General features: G+C 35.5%; 3 protein-coding genes across 4 annotated transcripts in view; 1 reads left to right on the forward strand and 2 right to left on the reverse strand.

The window, feature by feature from the left end:
* LOC136798491 (DIS3-like exonuclease 2) overlaps positions 1 to 16,848 on the reverse strand; it is a 426,120-nt gene that overhangs the window by 130,325 nt on the left and 278,947 nt on the right. The window lies entirely within an intron of this gene.
* On the reverse strand, positions 2,240 to 11,021 carry LOC136798526 (uncharacterized). Its single transcript, XM_067055157.1, has 3 exons — positions 10,922 to 11,021; positions 3,484 to 3,609; positions 2,240 to 3,130 (listed from the first exon to the last, which is right to left on the reverse strand). The coding sequence occupies exons 1-3, from the start codon at positions 10,947 to 10,949 to the stop codon at positions 2,946 to 2,948; spliced, it is 339 nt and encodes a 112-aa protein (XP_066911258.1). The 5' UTR covers positions 10,950 to 11,021; the 3' UTR covers positions 2,240 to 2,945.
* LOC136798486 (uncharacterized) overlaps positions 3,567 to 16,848 on the forward strand; it is a 38,193-nt gene continuing 24,911 nt past the window's right edge. The window contains exons 1-2 of one of the 2 annotated variants that reach the window (XM_067055108.1): positions 3,567 to 3,654; positions 16,124 to 16,518. In XM_067055108.1, the coding sequence (XP_066911209.1) occupies positions 3,642 to 3,654; positions 16,124 to 16,518 (408 nt within the window). In that variant the 5' untranslated portion in view covers positions 3,567 to 3,641. Of the gene's footprint in view, positions 3,655 to 6,554; positions 6,686 to 16,123; positions 16,519 to 16,848 lie in introns of those variants that run through there. The other variant, XM_067055107.1, reaches the window with a different exon arrangement.

The raw sequence follows: 16,848 nt of genomic DNA on the forward strand, positions 1-16,848 counted from the left end.
TCAATTTTAAAATTCGGATCAGTCCACACGAATTCCCTTTCAACAAGATGTATAGCTGCTTCTTAACAGAAAAATATTTTCGACTGACCGGCCGAACGACTCCCACTTTTTAAAGTAGAAATGACGGGAACCAAACAGTTTTTTGCGATTTATCACAAACACGTCCAAGTCCAAAAAAGCACGATTGCATCCAGTCTTTATATCAAATTCATACAGTAGCTGTACTTTTGTAAACTTTATCAAATCCCAATAACATTATAACACCATCAATTCCCCTCTAGAGGCAAACAAGAAAAATATGTTTGTATTGCAAAAACTATTAAAAAGCAGCAATAAAAAGTATCAGAAAATTCAACATAAACAAAAACTTGATCAAACGGCTTTAAACCTTCAAAGGATATAGAAAAAGAATCCCCTTGATGAAAATCATGTGTTTGATTTGCCGAGTTAAAAAATTTACACTGGAAATACTTTGGTACAACACTGACTTATCACATCTCACATCCGCCATCTTGAAACTACATTATGATCTGTAAAAACAACGCACGCTAAAAGTACCCAAAAAGTTAACCCGATCGGAAGAAAGTTTAGAAATCAAAGTGAGATCGGAAAATCGGATTTTTTTTTGCCGTCTTATGATGATGGTGGAAAATTTTACCTATTTGAATGCTCAGCTTAGGCTGACCAAAAAGCGCACGGAGGTTACTTTGATACGTATTAATTAAATCAATTTAAACGATTTAGGATATATACTAGGATATATACGTCATAAAAAGTCTCACCAAATTAGTCCCATTGCCAAATGGAGGCTGTTCAGAACTTATAAAAATATTTTCAAATACGTATCCATTCGACGTAAATCAACACGCACATTGAATATCTTTGGCAAAATATTAAGAACAAGTTAGGAACATTTAAGACTTTCTAACACCAAATTTCTTAGAAAAACGGACAGTCATGAAAATAAGAACATGTTTAGGACATTTTTAGGCTTCAAAAATTTTGGATGTTGTTATAAAAAACGTGTATAGCTATTTATCCTGATTTTACAATTGCAAGTCCCTCCGGAACACAACATCCAAATATCTTCCTTTGTTGGATTTCGGGATTGCTGTTAATTATACGTCAAATAGACTTCCTGATCTACAGTTACAATAATAGTTTTGCTTATTACATTTGATTAATTAATTTTGTGTCGATGACATCCTTTTGGACTATAATTAGATCTCATTCATTACTTACTATTCTTACGGTTCCCTTTATTCATCTAGTTGCGTCAGTCAGGCTGCTGAGGGCGTTCACGATGAAATAGAAGCTTAAAGGGGCTAGCAGTGAATTTCCTATGTAGGATTTGAAGCCATTAAATCATACCTAAAATGCGTGGCCTAGCGCGGACCGCGTGGAATTTCACACAAAATGCTGGATTGAAAGTAGATTTAAAAAAATATATCACTCGAAAACAAAGAGATCGCTAGATTCAATCCGTCATCAAAAATATGGTGCATATTTTTTAAAGGCTACACTTTTTCTTGTCTGAGAAAGGTTAAAGATTCGCTTCTAGCCCTTCGGGCCTTTATTTCATTGGGCGATCATCATTTCATTTCTAGTTTGATTCGCAAACCTCTATAGATATATCTCCTATATAAGAAACTTTTTTCGCTAGAGGATGAGCAGAAGCCTATTTCATTTCGAGATTTTGGTGGAAACTCGCGAATGAGAATGCGTAGAATCCTGAGGGGGGATAAAGTCTCTATAAGGGTTACAAAAAACATATTCACTCTCTGAAAGGGTCTAAATCGCACGGAAATCGAAAGCTTCCCCTTTCAAAGGGTCGCCATTTTCAGAAATGTTGACCAAAATTGAGTGAAAATCGACAAAAATCTGTCTAAGGGTCTTAAAATCTGTCTAAGGGTCTTAAGATTGTCAATTTTTTTTCTCTCGAAGGATAAATTTTCGATTTTTGGCTCGGACATACCCGTCACCTCGCAAACCTAGTACCGCCACCACTGCGAGAGTGCGAGGGAGAGAGGGGAGATGACGAGATAAGTGTTGCCTTTTAAAAATCATACTTCATCGTAGAGATTTCCGTACGGGAAATTGTTTATTAAACAGATATTGCGCACAGAGTGTACTACGAAACTATAAACGATAGATACACTCTCGCCCAGAGTACCGCCCCCCGGGTATGCGTAGAATATAGAAATGGAAAAAGTCTGTAGAAAACATAACACAATGAGCATTTTCTGAAACAGTCTTGTTCTTCCTGTTGAATATCAAGAAAAATTCTTGATTAACCTTCATACTTGTAAAGGCCGCTACCCACTCAGCATCTTATGGTCGGCGAACAAGGCGCGTGGCTTAATTTTTGCATAAATCAAGCCATTATTGCATAAATTAAGCCTCCAAAGGCTGTCGTTTTGTAGAACGAGAAAAGTGTTTAGCGACCAAAGTGCTTGATCCGTACGCCTTGGTCACTGACCATAAAATGCTGAGTGGGTAGCGCCTTAATATAATAACACTCTAAATATATTTATTCCCTTATTTACATAACACTCTTTTACATTGATGATGGAAAAACAAAAAGATCCCTTGAAAAAGTTAACAAAGAAAGCTTTCCTAAAAAGACTCATCCAGCGATTTTCATTTGAAATCTAACTTCATTACCGGTCCACAGATATCTAAAAGTCACTTGATTGTACATCTTCGCGTCTTTATTTCAGTAGAGATAAAGAAGCCCTTTTTATTGTTTTATGTAAGATATCTGTGGTAGGTTGATGATAAAAAGTGGAAAAACTGAGATTGGAATTCTAGAAAGTTCACTAGTTAGCATTGAAACTGCTTGGTAAATTATGGTTTTAAATTAAAAAAAAAAAACAAGTTGTAAAAAATGCAAATGTTTTTTTTCCCAGCACAAAATGCAACTTTGCCACATTTCTATTCATTTTTTAGTTAAGCCATAGCTTTTGGAACTTTATTGAAAGTTTCCTGTGATTAGTTGTTGATGATATTACCATTCGACTATCCTTTTCTTCTGTATTCATTTGAGCAATATTTCGTTTGGTTCTTCTTTGGAACGCTTTCAACATCAACTTCATCTGTTTCATCTGTCTTTCAAGGCTTCCAGCGTTCACTACAAGTGCAATAAAGATTAATTTATAGAGAGGTTGAATACTAAAGGGTGGAACTGTATATGTCGATGGAATTTTACATGTTTGTATATACCCCTGATGGGTAAATTTCGGATTTTGATTGTTAAAAATGACTGAAAAAGAAAAAAATCTTCATTTGAAAAATCCGTCAAAAATCTCTTTTGTTCTGACCTACAGACTAATATTGTGGAATTTTTTTCCGTATGTCACTCAGACAAAACAAAGGTCTCCAAGTCCAATTCTATTTTCATAGGTAAATTTGAAAGCTTCAAGAAACTTCAACTTGAAGAAAGAAATTAGCAACGTCAATAAATATCAATGGCATTATCCTTACCTGCAAATTTTCCGTTCTTGCACACCACGCCCCACCTTCGAACAATGTACGAACAATCGTTGGAGGTTGCGGTTTCCAATGGACGCCCTTCAATCCATAATGGTAGCAATGTGGAACACACAATCACTATTACAAAGAAATGAGAATAATTGAACATAATGCTATGTTTTAGTAAGTTGTTTTAAAAAGTTCTGCTCTCAATATTTTTTAAAGCAAATGATTTTTCACATTTTGATCATCGGTCACTTTTATAGTCTAATCCAACCTTGACACCTAGCAAAGCTAATGTTATTACAAAACACTTGGGGAAAACAATAGGGAAAATGTTTGATAAACAATAAAAAGTACTTTATTGTTGATAAAGTGTGACTGATTTTCCAACCGCCTTCTTGCAAGCCTAGTAGCACTTAGTCTTATTTTAATCACGCAAAACTTACATTTTTCACACCGGTCTGGACCGTTGTGCTGTTGCGCAACACAATAGAAGTCGAAGATTATAGAAAAGTCTAAGAGGCCTTTAAGTTACTTTTGAGCTACTAAAAGTGCTGAATACGTTTTCATTTAATAGATCCCTTATAAGACCCTCCTAAATTTCAAGCTAGAATATTTTTTGTCACCAAGTTTATGCTTAAACTGAAATTTCGCTTCACCTATTTGGCTAAGGTTAAAACCTAAAATTCTTTTGCTCTTTTAATCCTCTGTTCTACTGACAAAACTCCACAAAAATAATCTCTAAAAATCAAAGTTATTCTTTCCCTTTCTAAATGCTACTTTTAGCCTCAATACCATCTTCAAAACCAAGGGACTTGATAAAAGACTATTGATATACACTCATTTTATTAAGATTTCTTAAAATGATGACGTTATATCAAAATATTTCAAATAAAACAAAACATTTTGGGATTATCACAAAAATGACAGAATCACGAAAACCTCTGAGATAAGTATTTCCATATGTGGACGAAAACCAGTGTTTTTTATGCAAAAGATACGCGTTTTTCATAAGAACATCCAAAATCTTTGAAGCCTTCGGATGTTCTTAGCTTTTTGAGGTTTAAGCCTAAAAATGTTCTTATATTCACCATTTTGTGTATGTTTTTTATCATTTTCCTAAGAAATCGGGTGTTTTCGAGTCCCCAAAGCCTTAAAATATTCTTTACTTGTCATTACCATATTGGCCATCGAAGCTTTATGTACTTATATAGTTTGTTCTTAGTTTGTTCTTATAAAAAAGACGTGTAGGGATATGTAATTTTTCATAATTATATCACGCACACCAATAGTAACGGTTAGCGCAGGTCAAAAGGAATTAAGTTTAGGTTTTAACAAGTTATTTATCGATTTATAATATCTTGTTTTTTTATCAGAAAATCTTTACTTTGTATAATCTCTCGCGTGATGTAGCTCACGAAAGCCTTTGTTATGGATTTTTAACTATTAAAAATTTTATTCCTTAAAGTGAACAAATTGCGTAATACAATAATAATTTATACTTCGGCTAAATCTGGTCTAATTTGCCTCAGAAGTAGAATCTTTCGTCGCTATTTGTGCCGTGATTAAAAAAATCTATCCAAATTACTTGCTACAAGTTAATTTATATAAGAACATCATCCAAATTTTTTTAACCCTTGGGATATTCTTAAATTATCGAGCCTAAAAGAATGCTCTCAAAATGTACTTATTTTCACCATATTTTGAGTATTTTTGTGTGATTTCCTAAGATATTTGGTGTTTTAGAGTGCGGGAAACCTTGAAATTGTTGTTATATAGTTTGTTGTTATAAAAAACGTGTATTGAATCTGTCGTGGTACTGGTTGCCGTGGCAGTGTGGCTATTTCAAAGGGTCTCCAACCACGGATGCATTTCGAGTGGAATTCGCACCATAGGAAGATGATGGCAATTTAAAGTGCAAGCTCCCACGCCTGAGCAGAATTAACATTTATCTTTCTCTAGCATAAGACTCCTTCATTGTTCCTAATGAATAGCATACCCGTTTTTTTATAAGAATATCCAAAAGTTTTTAAGCCTTATGATGTTCTTAACTTTTTGAGTTTTAAGCTTTAAATGTTTTTTAAGATGTTCTTATTTTCACCATAATGTGAGTATTTTCTAAAGAAATTGGGCTATCCCAGCAAAGCCTTAACATGTTCTTAATGTATTCTTACTATTTTGGTCGATATAGCCCTATATGCTTATATAGCTTGTTCTTATAAAAATACGTGTATTGAGTAATTTTTTCTAGATCCTATTTTTAGGAACTAGATTTTTGATAACAATCCAGATTTTCACAGTCAGAATTTTCATCAAAACAATAAATCTATTTGGTAGACTTTAAAATCTCGTTAAAATAAGATTCGATGTTTTGATAGTGTTTATTAAGACACAATAGGATTTTAAGCCTTCTCGGCTCCAAAGTATCTCAGTAAAGCATCAGTACATCAATTCTAACAAATCAATAAAAAGCCCCTTTCTATGAGGTTTTAATCATGGTTTTATTGTATTTGTGAATTTACAAACAAATAAAATAATGCATTCTTTTGTTGTTCTTATCATGTTTTTTTTTTTCTTCATCAAAATCTTATATCCTGGTGGGAGGCAAAAATTGGTCTAAATTCTTGTTCTCTTGTTTTAGTTCGTTTTCTTGTTGCTGTTATATGTTTTGGAGTGAAAAATAATTAGTCCTGTAATTTGAATCAAAGTCTTCGTTTGTTATGATTCATTGGGTTTGCCTTTTGATTCTCAATTAGCAGTGAAATAATTCATTTTTTTAAATGCCCAAGCATATATCTTCTAGAGGGAAGTAAAAATTACTATGGAACATAAGGTTTTCAAAATCTATTAGTCATTTTTGGCTTTTGAGATAATAAAATAGACGATATCGGCTTAACGTGAAAACTCAGATTTGACCTCCGAGAATTCCTCACAATGCTTTGTGCGGAAAAAAATTCACCTTGAACTTTTTTCTGCGCAAAGCATTGTGGGCAATTCTCGGAGGTCAAATCTGAGTTTTCACGTTAAGCCGATATCGTCTATTAACAAATAGTCTAGATTTGTCTTCTTTCACTAGAATCTATTAGAACAAGATTGAACTAACTTATCAAGAGTTCAAAAATTTCAAGTGGAAGTTATTTTGATTTTTTGGTTTTGGTTTGGTTAACGATGACGATGTTCTTCATTTTGCTTTTCACCTCCTTGTTCATATGTAAGTATAGATTTCAAAATTGTACCGGGTTTTTCAGAAAAAAATGTGCAAGTTTGAAGTGAGGTTAAAACTGTTATAAATCTAACTTTTTCACCATTAGAAAGAAGAAAGGCTAACTTAGATTTTGAGCCATCATATTTTAAGTTTGCTTCACGTGTTCAAAAGTTGTGAAGAAAATTCGAAAAAATTCTCTTTCGAAAAGCGTCATTTTTGAGTAAATAAAAAGTAAAAATAACATTTTTTAGTTTTTTCAAAATCTTAATTCAAATTTGTACACTTTTTTTTGAAACACCCGGTGTTACTCAAAAAGCTTTTGAAATGTTTCACAAACCTAATTGATGAATTGATGAGCGTCAAAGTTATAATCACACCGGGTATCTATACCACTAAAATAATACATGAGTGTTTGCAGACTTTTAACATTGCAGTGTGCATCGATATTTGGATTAGCTTCATCACAATAAAAATTCGCCTCATATTTCAAATTTTTTTAATAAGTCAAGTTAAAATATCGAGCTGTGGTAATAATGAATCGTTAATATCACGGAATCAATTCTATTATCTGACAGTATGCTGAAACAGTGATGTAAATAATCAAGGTTATTTCTCGATGGTGTCAACCAAGATTGAGTCATTTTTTCATAGCTAATTATTTCAATCTATAGTTTCTTTTGTTTCTGCTTTTGATCAAACCTGAAAAATCAAATCACGCAAAACCAGTCCTCAGACATTTTTAATAATGTTTTTTTTAATGTATTGTTGTTCTCTGTCGACTAAATTGTGTCCGATAGGTTTATGTAACGGTCCCTTCCCCCATTTGACCACATCACGAAAGTCTTCCCTTTTAACTCTTTCTTGCCAAATTTTCGATTTGTTTTGAAGTTTCAAAAATGCAAATATTGGCCCAGTTTATTCACGCAAATATGCTTTGATAATTCCCAGACATGCTTTATGTCATACATTTCGAAATGCAGTAGCTATTATGTCATTTCGTAAAATCAGATCATAGTATACTTAAATCAGACAGGCCCGCCTCTACTCCCCCTTTTTTGAGGGCATAAGTTATTTTTACTAGACATCATGCATGACCAATGTTTATCCCCAGGTGTCAATATTTGGGTTTCGATTTCTCTGCTGACACGATCAAATGATGAAGTTTTCGTTGTGCAAAAAGTACTTTTTCACAAATGAAGAAAAAACATACTAAGTGGCTACGTTTGATTACACAGCCCCCGAGCGACCCGTTCTCCGAACTAGTTACTCAATGTAGTAAGTAAGTCTGAAACCGCAGTCGGAGGCGACCCGGAGGTTCCTCTTTCGATAGCTATCCACCCGAAGGTAGGGGAGGGTGCCACTCATTCTTCTTGAATTGCTCCACTTGCCCTTTTATCAAGCACCATTTTTGTTCTAATTACGAAGTCTTTGGTATGACCCTGCAGTTGATTGAACCCATAATCTTGCGCACCTTAGCCGGATGCTCTACCACTACACTACGGTCGCTTAGTTTTTTTAAAGCGGAGGTATCACCCTTGAAAATGTGCTATGATACTCTTTTTTGTCTGTCAAAACTACAAATCCCACGTGCCCACCTTAAAAGCCAAAGAATCACATTTCGCGGGAATTGACTTTAATAACTTTAAATAATCTTGTACACATTTTTTTCATTTTCAAGTTTTTTAATGAAAAATGACTGAACTATCCCAAATTTACCCTAAAAGGAAGGGGAATAGAATTATATCTCTTTGCACGTGAACAGTCAAAACCAGCCTGCAAAATTCACGCGATGATCTATATTTGTAAAAAGATGTTAATTGTAACAGACTGTCAGTTTGATTCTAAAAATGTCTTTTTGTGGATTTGCATGTAAAGCTTAATGACCTTGTCCGCCCACCTTTTCCCAATGGCGCTGGAAGTGTTTACATCGTGAAGTTGAATTTGTTACTTTTGGATATTTTTCTATTTTATGTTTCTCCTAGAATTTGGCGTCTCTCTCCTCTCTTCTTTCGTTTCTACATTTCCCTAATAAACACACCCATTATAACACCCCCTTCTCACAGACCTGCTAGAATTTTTCATCCAGCAGGGATAAAGATAACGGACTGAAACTCGATGGGGATTGATATTCCCATATTTTTATGGCTGGGGATTTGAATTCTTTATATTTTAAGTCAGAAAGTTCAGTGAAGACGGGGGAAAATAACCATCATATTTTGCAGTGAGGATTGTTTTATTTGATTATGTTCAGTGGGCACAAAAATGGGTAGAGTTTTCCACCGGGGACGATATTTTGGCAAATTTTTTCCAGTGGGAAGGGGTCCCAGTGGGTCTGTGAGAAGAGGGTGTATTCAGTATCAGGCCTTTCATTAGCATCTCGCTGTCTGTGGTGCTGTAAGACCGTTTTCGAAGAATACAGCGCTTTGTCAATTCATATACAGGTGACGCTCTCTAATTCGACGTTCTATTATTCGATAGGCTCTCTTATTCGATGAAATTTAAAGTCTCCGTCAATAAGAAATTCTCATAAACGACGCTCCCTTATTCGATAAACTCCCTTATTCGATGAAAATCAAATTCCCCTTGAAGATCGAATTAGAAAGCGTCAACTGTACATTTTGGAAGAAACGGTGCGATGTAACAACCAATGCGAATAATCTTTGTACAAAGTGTACACATTGCAAACAAACATTCGACTTTTGCTATAGCTGGGCTCTCATGCCGTTTCGGCTTCTTGTTTTATTTGATCAGGAAGCCAAAATTTGGCATAAACCTAAAAACAGACTAGCCTCTCTTTTTTATAAAAATTCCTAAGATTATTTTGTATCATTTTTAGTTTGATAAACTAAGAATTAAGAAGATCGCAAGGACATTTAAAGGTTTTGTTTTTAAATAAGAGTGACATCATTTGCTTACTCGTCAATTTTAATTCACAAGCTTTTTCACATTGGATTGACACGGATATCGAGCTAGAATTGTCGGAAAGAGGAAAACAAAAACATTTTTTTTTATTAGATCAGCATAATTCGACAATAGGCAGACATTGTCCTGATATGAAATATGTGTCTGGTATGAAACGGGAGCACTTATGTAAAAGAAATCTTCAAGCCTTAAATTCATAAAAAATAGAAATAACCAAATTTAATCTATTGTCGAAGCCAATGATATAATGACAGCTTTGTGCACGTTTTTCTAGTAAGCATCGATGGCCAAAATATTAAGAACAAGCTAAGAACATTTTTAGGTTTGCGGAATCTAAAACACCCGATTTCTTTGGGAAAAAACTCTCAAAATTATGAAATTAGGAAAATTTTAAGAACATAGGAAGACTTCCAATTGTTCGATGTTCTTTTAAAAGCAAACGTGTATTGTGATAATTTAAAGGGGCCATCAGAATCTTGAAACAGATATGATTTTTGAATTAATCACCGACCTCATCATCTATCCATCCTTTTGTAGTTAAAGACGCTTTTAATAGAACTTTTAGCCAAGATGATAATAAGAAGGAATTTAGAACAATCTGAGCCTTTAGATTTTCGGAAATCTCAAGTCCAAAGTTGAAAGAAGTACCTTAACCACTTAATTTTTGCGTGGACTTTTTTTCTCGAATTGAGTATCCAAATTTTTCGCGTGGAGAAAATTTCGCGAATCGGCCTCTTTTCACCCAATTTCTTTCATTTTCCTTTTGGTTTTGGCCAAAATCCGGGTTTCAAATATTTCGCGAGTACTAATTTACGCGAAATGGGCCAAAATTCTTGAAAATCCTGGCCCCAAAAAGAAAACACTATCAGATATTCATCCCAAGAAGTAAGCGTTTAAGCCTAAAATGGGCTTTTCCAGAAATAGTCCGTGCGCCCCCTGTCGAGGATATCGGGAATCCAGGGGGTTAACGATTTTTGTTCAAAATTGGATACCCAGGGGATTAAATATCTACAAGGGAGCGGATATCCAGGGGGTAAAGTGTCTTTTCAAGTAAAAAATACGATATCCAGGGGTAAGCATCTTTTAAAGAGAGGATATCTAGGGGGTTGAGCATTTTTAAGAGTGGATATCCAGGTGGGTCTTTACTAATAAAGTAGGATATCCAGGGGGTTCGATACTTCGAAAATCAATATCCTCAACGGTGGGGGTTAAAATTCTTTTCTGGAAAAGCCCAATTCTACATATGCCTAAAAAATTAGACTACTCATTTCATACTCTCGTAAAACTGTCAGCGAAAAACACAAAATTGAAGAAAGTTACCTGTGATAAGTATGCTTGAAGGAGACATATTGAAACTTCTTTTTAAAATGTTGTCAACACGCGTTTCTCAGTACGTCTAAGTGTTTCAGCTTTCAGATTTTTAACCATATTTATATACACACGTTCAAATTTTCGAGCTAGCTGCAAAAACCCCGATTTACAAACTTTCCAGCCCCCTAAATGACATGACACGAAAATAGTAACAAAGCCAATCTTTTGTTGTTCGAAAAATTGAGACACAATAGATTGGGGCAAAAGGCACTTAACTTTATATAAGCTAATGGTCTCGACTAAGCATATAATTTGTGCCCGCCTATTTCAAACTTAGCTCCGATGTGGGCGTTTTAACATCCCTCCTACATAGGAGTTCTTTAAATCTATATATGGGGTGAAAATTGAATATGTCAGCTCTCTATCATAGATAATATTTTTCAAATTCGTAATTAGCCTTTCAGCGACGATCAACAATAGATCTCAAAATGACAATAGTAAATATTAAATATGGTTTAGCTCATAAATAGGGGGCTAGGTCCTAATTTCAAGAGATGTTTTACAAAAAAATAGGTTCCTATGATATATTTCACACTAGGTGCGTGCAAATTTTTCCATTAATGATACAACACGATTTGGTCCATCCTCAACATCTTCTGAACGTCACTTTGACGTCACAAATAGAACGTATTGTTTTCTCATGCTAAAATCATTGTTGAGTAAGGTTCATGTTAACGCGCACGGGATCCCGGATCTTGTCTGTGTGGGAGACTCTAAAAAAGATGTTAAAAATAGTAACATAATATTAATACTTATCTAGCGTTCATTTTTTAAACCTTTTTGTACCTAATATTCAATGTGTAAGCTTTAACCTTTATATTTAGATAAGCCATGTTAGATTGTCTGTTAAGTCAATTAAATTGTTTTTTTTTTTGAGGATTTCCGACAAGGTCTTGAGGCACTTTGTGACTATAGAACTTTTTCATCTGTTACAGTAGACTTTCTCTAATTCGAATTTCAAGGTGGGGGGAAATAATTTATTCGAATTACAGAAAAATTTGAATTGTAGAAAGTCTCTCCAAATCGAATAACCAGCTTAAGCAAGCTAAAAAATCGAATTACGGAGAAAACTTTCATAGTGTGCAGGGGGGGTCAAGGTCCCACCTAAAATTTCAGGTCCCAGCACTTGAGAAACTCCCACCTGATAGTTGACTTTCCAAGTCCCACCTAAAATAGGGATTTTATTTAATAAAAAATTTTTAATTACCAAATTTCGATGTGCTGACCTCCCCTTCAATTTTTACTTGTTCACGGATAGGAAATGTAAAGCAATTCAATTCAACAACAACAAACTGTGATATGAATTTAAGTTTTTAAAATTTCCATAAGAGTCCCACCTAAAGATTTCTAGTCCCACCTCAACCTATTTCCCCCACCTGAAAGTCCAAAATTTCAGACTCCCACCTGGCTGTTTTGGACCCAAAAATCCAAAACCCCCCCTGCAGAGTGGGGGGGGGGTGCACACTATGTAAATGATTAAAAATGATCGAGATAAAAAGTTGAATAAAACGTTGATTCACGAACGCTAAAAACAGGGGGGGTCGGTAGTAAAATCTCAGACAAATTCTCAGAAAAATTTTCGAGATTTTTTGTCAATACAAAAAAGAATTTAATTCTAAGGGCAAAACATTAATTTTTGCACAAAGTGAAAAATGTGTCACAGAAATAATCATTTTTTAGCTTCTTTTGTAAAATCAGTCCGAAAAGCAACCAAAAAATAGGTGGTCTTTAGGACAAATTGTCCCAAAAGCTTTTACTACCAGGGTAGTAAAATACCTCTTCCAAGAGTCTGGGTGGTGGTATGTAAAAATTCGTAAAAATCCTTTTACTACTCATATATGTCTGAGATTTTACTACCGACCCCCCCCTGCTAAAAATAACTTTTAAAATCTTGATATAAATATTCAATAAGCCCGCTCTAATATTCGAAGTGACAATAAAAAAAATTAAATAGAAATTTCAAATCTTTATAGCATTCGAATGAGTTCAAAAACCTTTACACATTGAAAATTCGAGTTAGCGAGAGAATTTGTCTGAAGGAGGACGACAAATTGTTCAAATTATAGAAAGTTTCGAATTACAGAAGTCCGAATTAATGAGAGTCTACTGTATTTTGAGTGTAGCGGCTGCCTCGTTTTGAAACCATTATTAGCTAATTTAATCCCTTCAGTCGTCAAGTGTTTCTTTTATAAATAAAGTAAACTTATTATAAACTCCTCCGGGAATCAATTACCGTAGCAATATTTTGAAAACGAGGTAAGCGTCGCTACGTAATCGTAATGTCTACTCAAGACAATGTCATATCTCAAATTGATATTAAAAAGTTGTTGCAAATTAAATTTTCTGACTCATAGTGTGCAGTGGGGTCTTTACTTAACCGAAAAAAAAGTTCTGAAGCTTGTCTGAAAGAAGCTTTCCCGTAAATTTCTTGGCCAATAGCTTAAAAAGCTTTTTTATCAAATTTTCTATACCCTTCCTTTACCCCTTACTCTCCTTTCCAATTCTTTTGAAAACCGTTATTACTTACAGTATCCCTCCCTCCCTTTTTGTGATTTTTGAGGAGGCTCTACCACCCCTTTTCTAGAAAGAGGGGGCTCCCAGAAAAAAATTGTATGGGGTTTTGAGAAGGACATCCAAAAGGACATCCAAAGCGAGATACAAAATCAAAAAAAAGTTGGATTACCAGCGGATTTGGCATATTATTTTTGTGGATATCCAAGGGGGTTCATGGACAACTCATGGATATCCGGGAGGACATACAATTTGAAAAATCAAAAATGATGAAATATTGAGCATTCTCAAGTCTTAACTATTCTTGATGATGAAGCAAGAAAGAGTTAATTTAAGTTAAAGTCAAGAGTCAATGCTAAGCCTGGCTTATTACAAAAATCAAAAAATTGCCCGTAAAAAAGCTCAATCTTTAAAACTGGATGGAGCTCTTTGATAAAAAATGTCAATCCTTTAGTCTTCTTCTCGTCCTATATTTATCTCCTGTTTTGTATAAAAAAGGAGACAATTGCAACCGCTTTCAGTCAGGATGCAGTGAGGGTAGTCATTGACTTCCAAGCCCGAAGGGCTAGACTCGAGACTCCTAGACGGGAAATGAAACTACTTATTTCCATCCAGAATGCCCGCGCTTGGTTTTTACACAAACGTCGGGTTGAAAGTAAAATCTATTGCTAGATTCTAAAAAATGCAGTCCCCAAAAACAAAGGAACCGCTAGATACAATCCGTCCTCATGATTACGGCGCGTTTTAGGCGCGTTCTGAATGGAAAAAAAATTGGCTTCACGTTTTCTTGCCTCTACTCTAGCCCTTCGGGCTTTAAACTCAACGGGGTTAGTGCATCTAGCCTGTAGCAACCAGTTATCCGAACGTGTATGGGCAATTTTTTTTGAAAGAAAAAACAAAACAATACCATTGCATTAGGGTGAAAAAAGTTAAATACTTTTAGAGCAGAAACTTTCGCGGACAGAAACTTTCGCGAGGTTCGCGAATTTTACTTATGGAACGAATTCAGCGGATATAACTTTCTTGAAAAAAAGGCAAATGTCGCGAAAAGTCGCGAAAGTTTCTGCCCTTAAAGTATTATATTCCTTTACACACTAGAGGAGTAATTCGAATTTTGAAAAAGATTATGGTACAGGCTACAGTGCATCCAGCGGTGATTCTTTCAAATTAGTGCGAAAAGAAGAGAGCATGAAAATCTCTTATAGCCTACAGCGCAGCCAACATCTTGCGGTCGTATTTGAAAATAGTGCTAATGAGTTGACGGAATTTGAAATTATTGTACCAGTATCCTCTCAAACGCCACCTAAAGCTAGTGAGTCTGCGACCGCAGTCGGAGACAACCCAAAGGCTCCTCTTCCGATAGCTATCTGCCCGAAGGTAGGGGAGGGCGCCACTCTTTCTCCCTGGATTTCTCCACTTACCCTTAATCCTTCCCTTAATTGCTGAGCATCAAGCAGAGAGGCATCAAGTACCATTTTGAGTATATTTGGTATGACCAGGCTGGTGGTTGAACCCACAACATTGCGAACCGTAGCCGGATGCTCTACCACTGCACTACGGTCTACCTAAAGCTACAATGGGGAGACTCTGAAGGTCCTACCTGTAACGAGAAGAGACCATTAGCAAGCTTCCCTCTTTTTAGTACATACTAAAACTTGGAGAAACGAACGGTTCTTACCTGTCCAATTTTTTCCTGTCTCCGTTCGTTGCTGAAAAAATAAAGAAAATATGGAATTATCAGCGGTATAATTATAGTCTTATAGTCTCAAGCGATTTCAGTTCCTGAACATTCACGGACGTTCCTGGAGCGTCCCGGAACGTTCTCGATCGTTCCTAAATGTCCTGAAACGTTCTAGAGTACATTTTCTAGCGTCCTAGTGATGATACATAAGCTAACTACATCTATCTGCAGACACGTGCAGTGGCGTTGTGGGAAAATTTTTCTGGAGGGGCCAGAGTCAATTTTTTTAAAATGGCGTCCTCCCCCCCCAATTTTCCAAAGTGGCGCCCACCAGTTTCAAAATTTTTACTAATTCATTTGACTAGTAATAACGAGGAAGGAAATATTTAGTGGATAAAAGTAGATATGTCTTTGATGAATGGAAAAGGGATAAACAGGCCCCTCCATGGCTGGGACCGACTAGAAAATTTTGAAAATCGACTACCAAGATGCCCCAAATCACTAAATAAAAATAGACAATTTTGACACTTGCTAGAGTGAAAAGAAACTTGAAGAAACAATGTGTAATACGAGAGAAGCGAGCGAAAAAATTGATGTTTTATCATTTCAATATTGTAAGAAATTTAAAATTATCTCAGTAAAATTGGTCCTGGGGCGCATATAGTATGCTTTTTAAGATTGAGGCGTTTAAAAAAACTCTTTTGGCGCCCCTTGCTCTTCGGCGCCCCTTCAAAAAAGCTCCGCTGGGGGGGGGAGCATGCCCCCCGGCCCCCCCTACCACAACGCCACTGGACACGTGTTTTTGCCTTCCCATGACTCATCAGTGCAGCTCTGGTAAGCGAGCATAGACTGCTGTTGTCACCAGAGTGCTCAAAACTCTAAAAAAAAACACTAAGAAAGCTAAATTGTATATATATCATTTATCCTAAATATTGAGTTTCTTTATAATTTTTCTACAGGCCTCAATGGAGAGGAGAAAGATATGGAATACGAGAGCAAAATGGCGCAATGGAAATGTAAACTGAGCTATGGCACATCAAGGCCGCATGTCTCGGCCTCATTCGCACACTGTTTCAAACATCCAAGCCAATACTGTCGTCAACATGCCGTTTCAATGAATGGCTGTAAGCAATACAAAAATATGGGTTTATACTGTTGTTCTATGCAGACTATTGATAAAAAGCTGACCCGTAAATTCAAGAATTATGAATCGCCAGAATTCATGACCAGAGAGCAGTTCTTGTCTATCACGTCAAACGAAGATCGGGCTCTTCAGATGTTCTTGTTTTTCGCAATGGATGTGAAGATAGGTAACATTAAATCGAAGGAAGAGATGGCTGCGTTCATTTCATTGGTTAGTGTTTTAGAAAAGAAATTATTGTACCTTTTGTGTTGTAAAATTTAGTCATTTAGTAAAGGAACCACTTGACTTATTCTCGCAAGTCGGGAAAAAGCTTACATTTAATTGATTTTGACTTTTAAAAATAGACAAATACTAATAGATAGCCCGGTGGTGAAATCGCCTTTCTTTGCTTCAACCTTTTAAGCCAAAGTAAACCAGTCCAACATTTCATCCAACATTTCAAATGTTGGATGAAAAACTAAAAACGTTTAATAAAAATCTAAAAAAGTCATTGATTATGCCGCAAATGTTGGATCAAATGTTTGGCGAAACAAACTTCGT

This window comes from Clytia hemisphaerica, unplaced genomic scaffold, assembly GCF_902728285.1.
Source record: "Clytia hemisphaerica strain Z4C2 unplaced genomic scaffold, Clytia hemisphaerica genome assembly, whole genome shotgun sequence".
Taxonomy (NCBI): Eukaryota; Metazoa; Cnidaria; class Hydrozoa; order Leptothecata; family Clytiidae; genus Clytia; species Clytia hemisphaerica.

What these genes read in the sequence shown, in the direction of transcription:
- LOC136798526 (XM_067055157.1), bottom strand. Translation starts at nt 10,949, where the DNA reads ATGTCTCCTTCAAGCATACTTATCACAG. An exon ending in TTCAAGCATACTTATCACAG is followed by an intron (nt 3,610 to 10,921) that starts GTAACTTTCTTC and finishes TCTTTGTAATAG; the next exon opens with TGATTGTGTGTTCCACATTG. An exon ending in CAAGAACGGAAAATTTGCAG is followed by an intron (nt 3,131 to 3,483) that starts GTAAGGATAATG and finishes TTGCACTTGTAG; the next exon opens with TGAACGCTGGAAGCCTTGAA.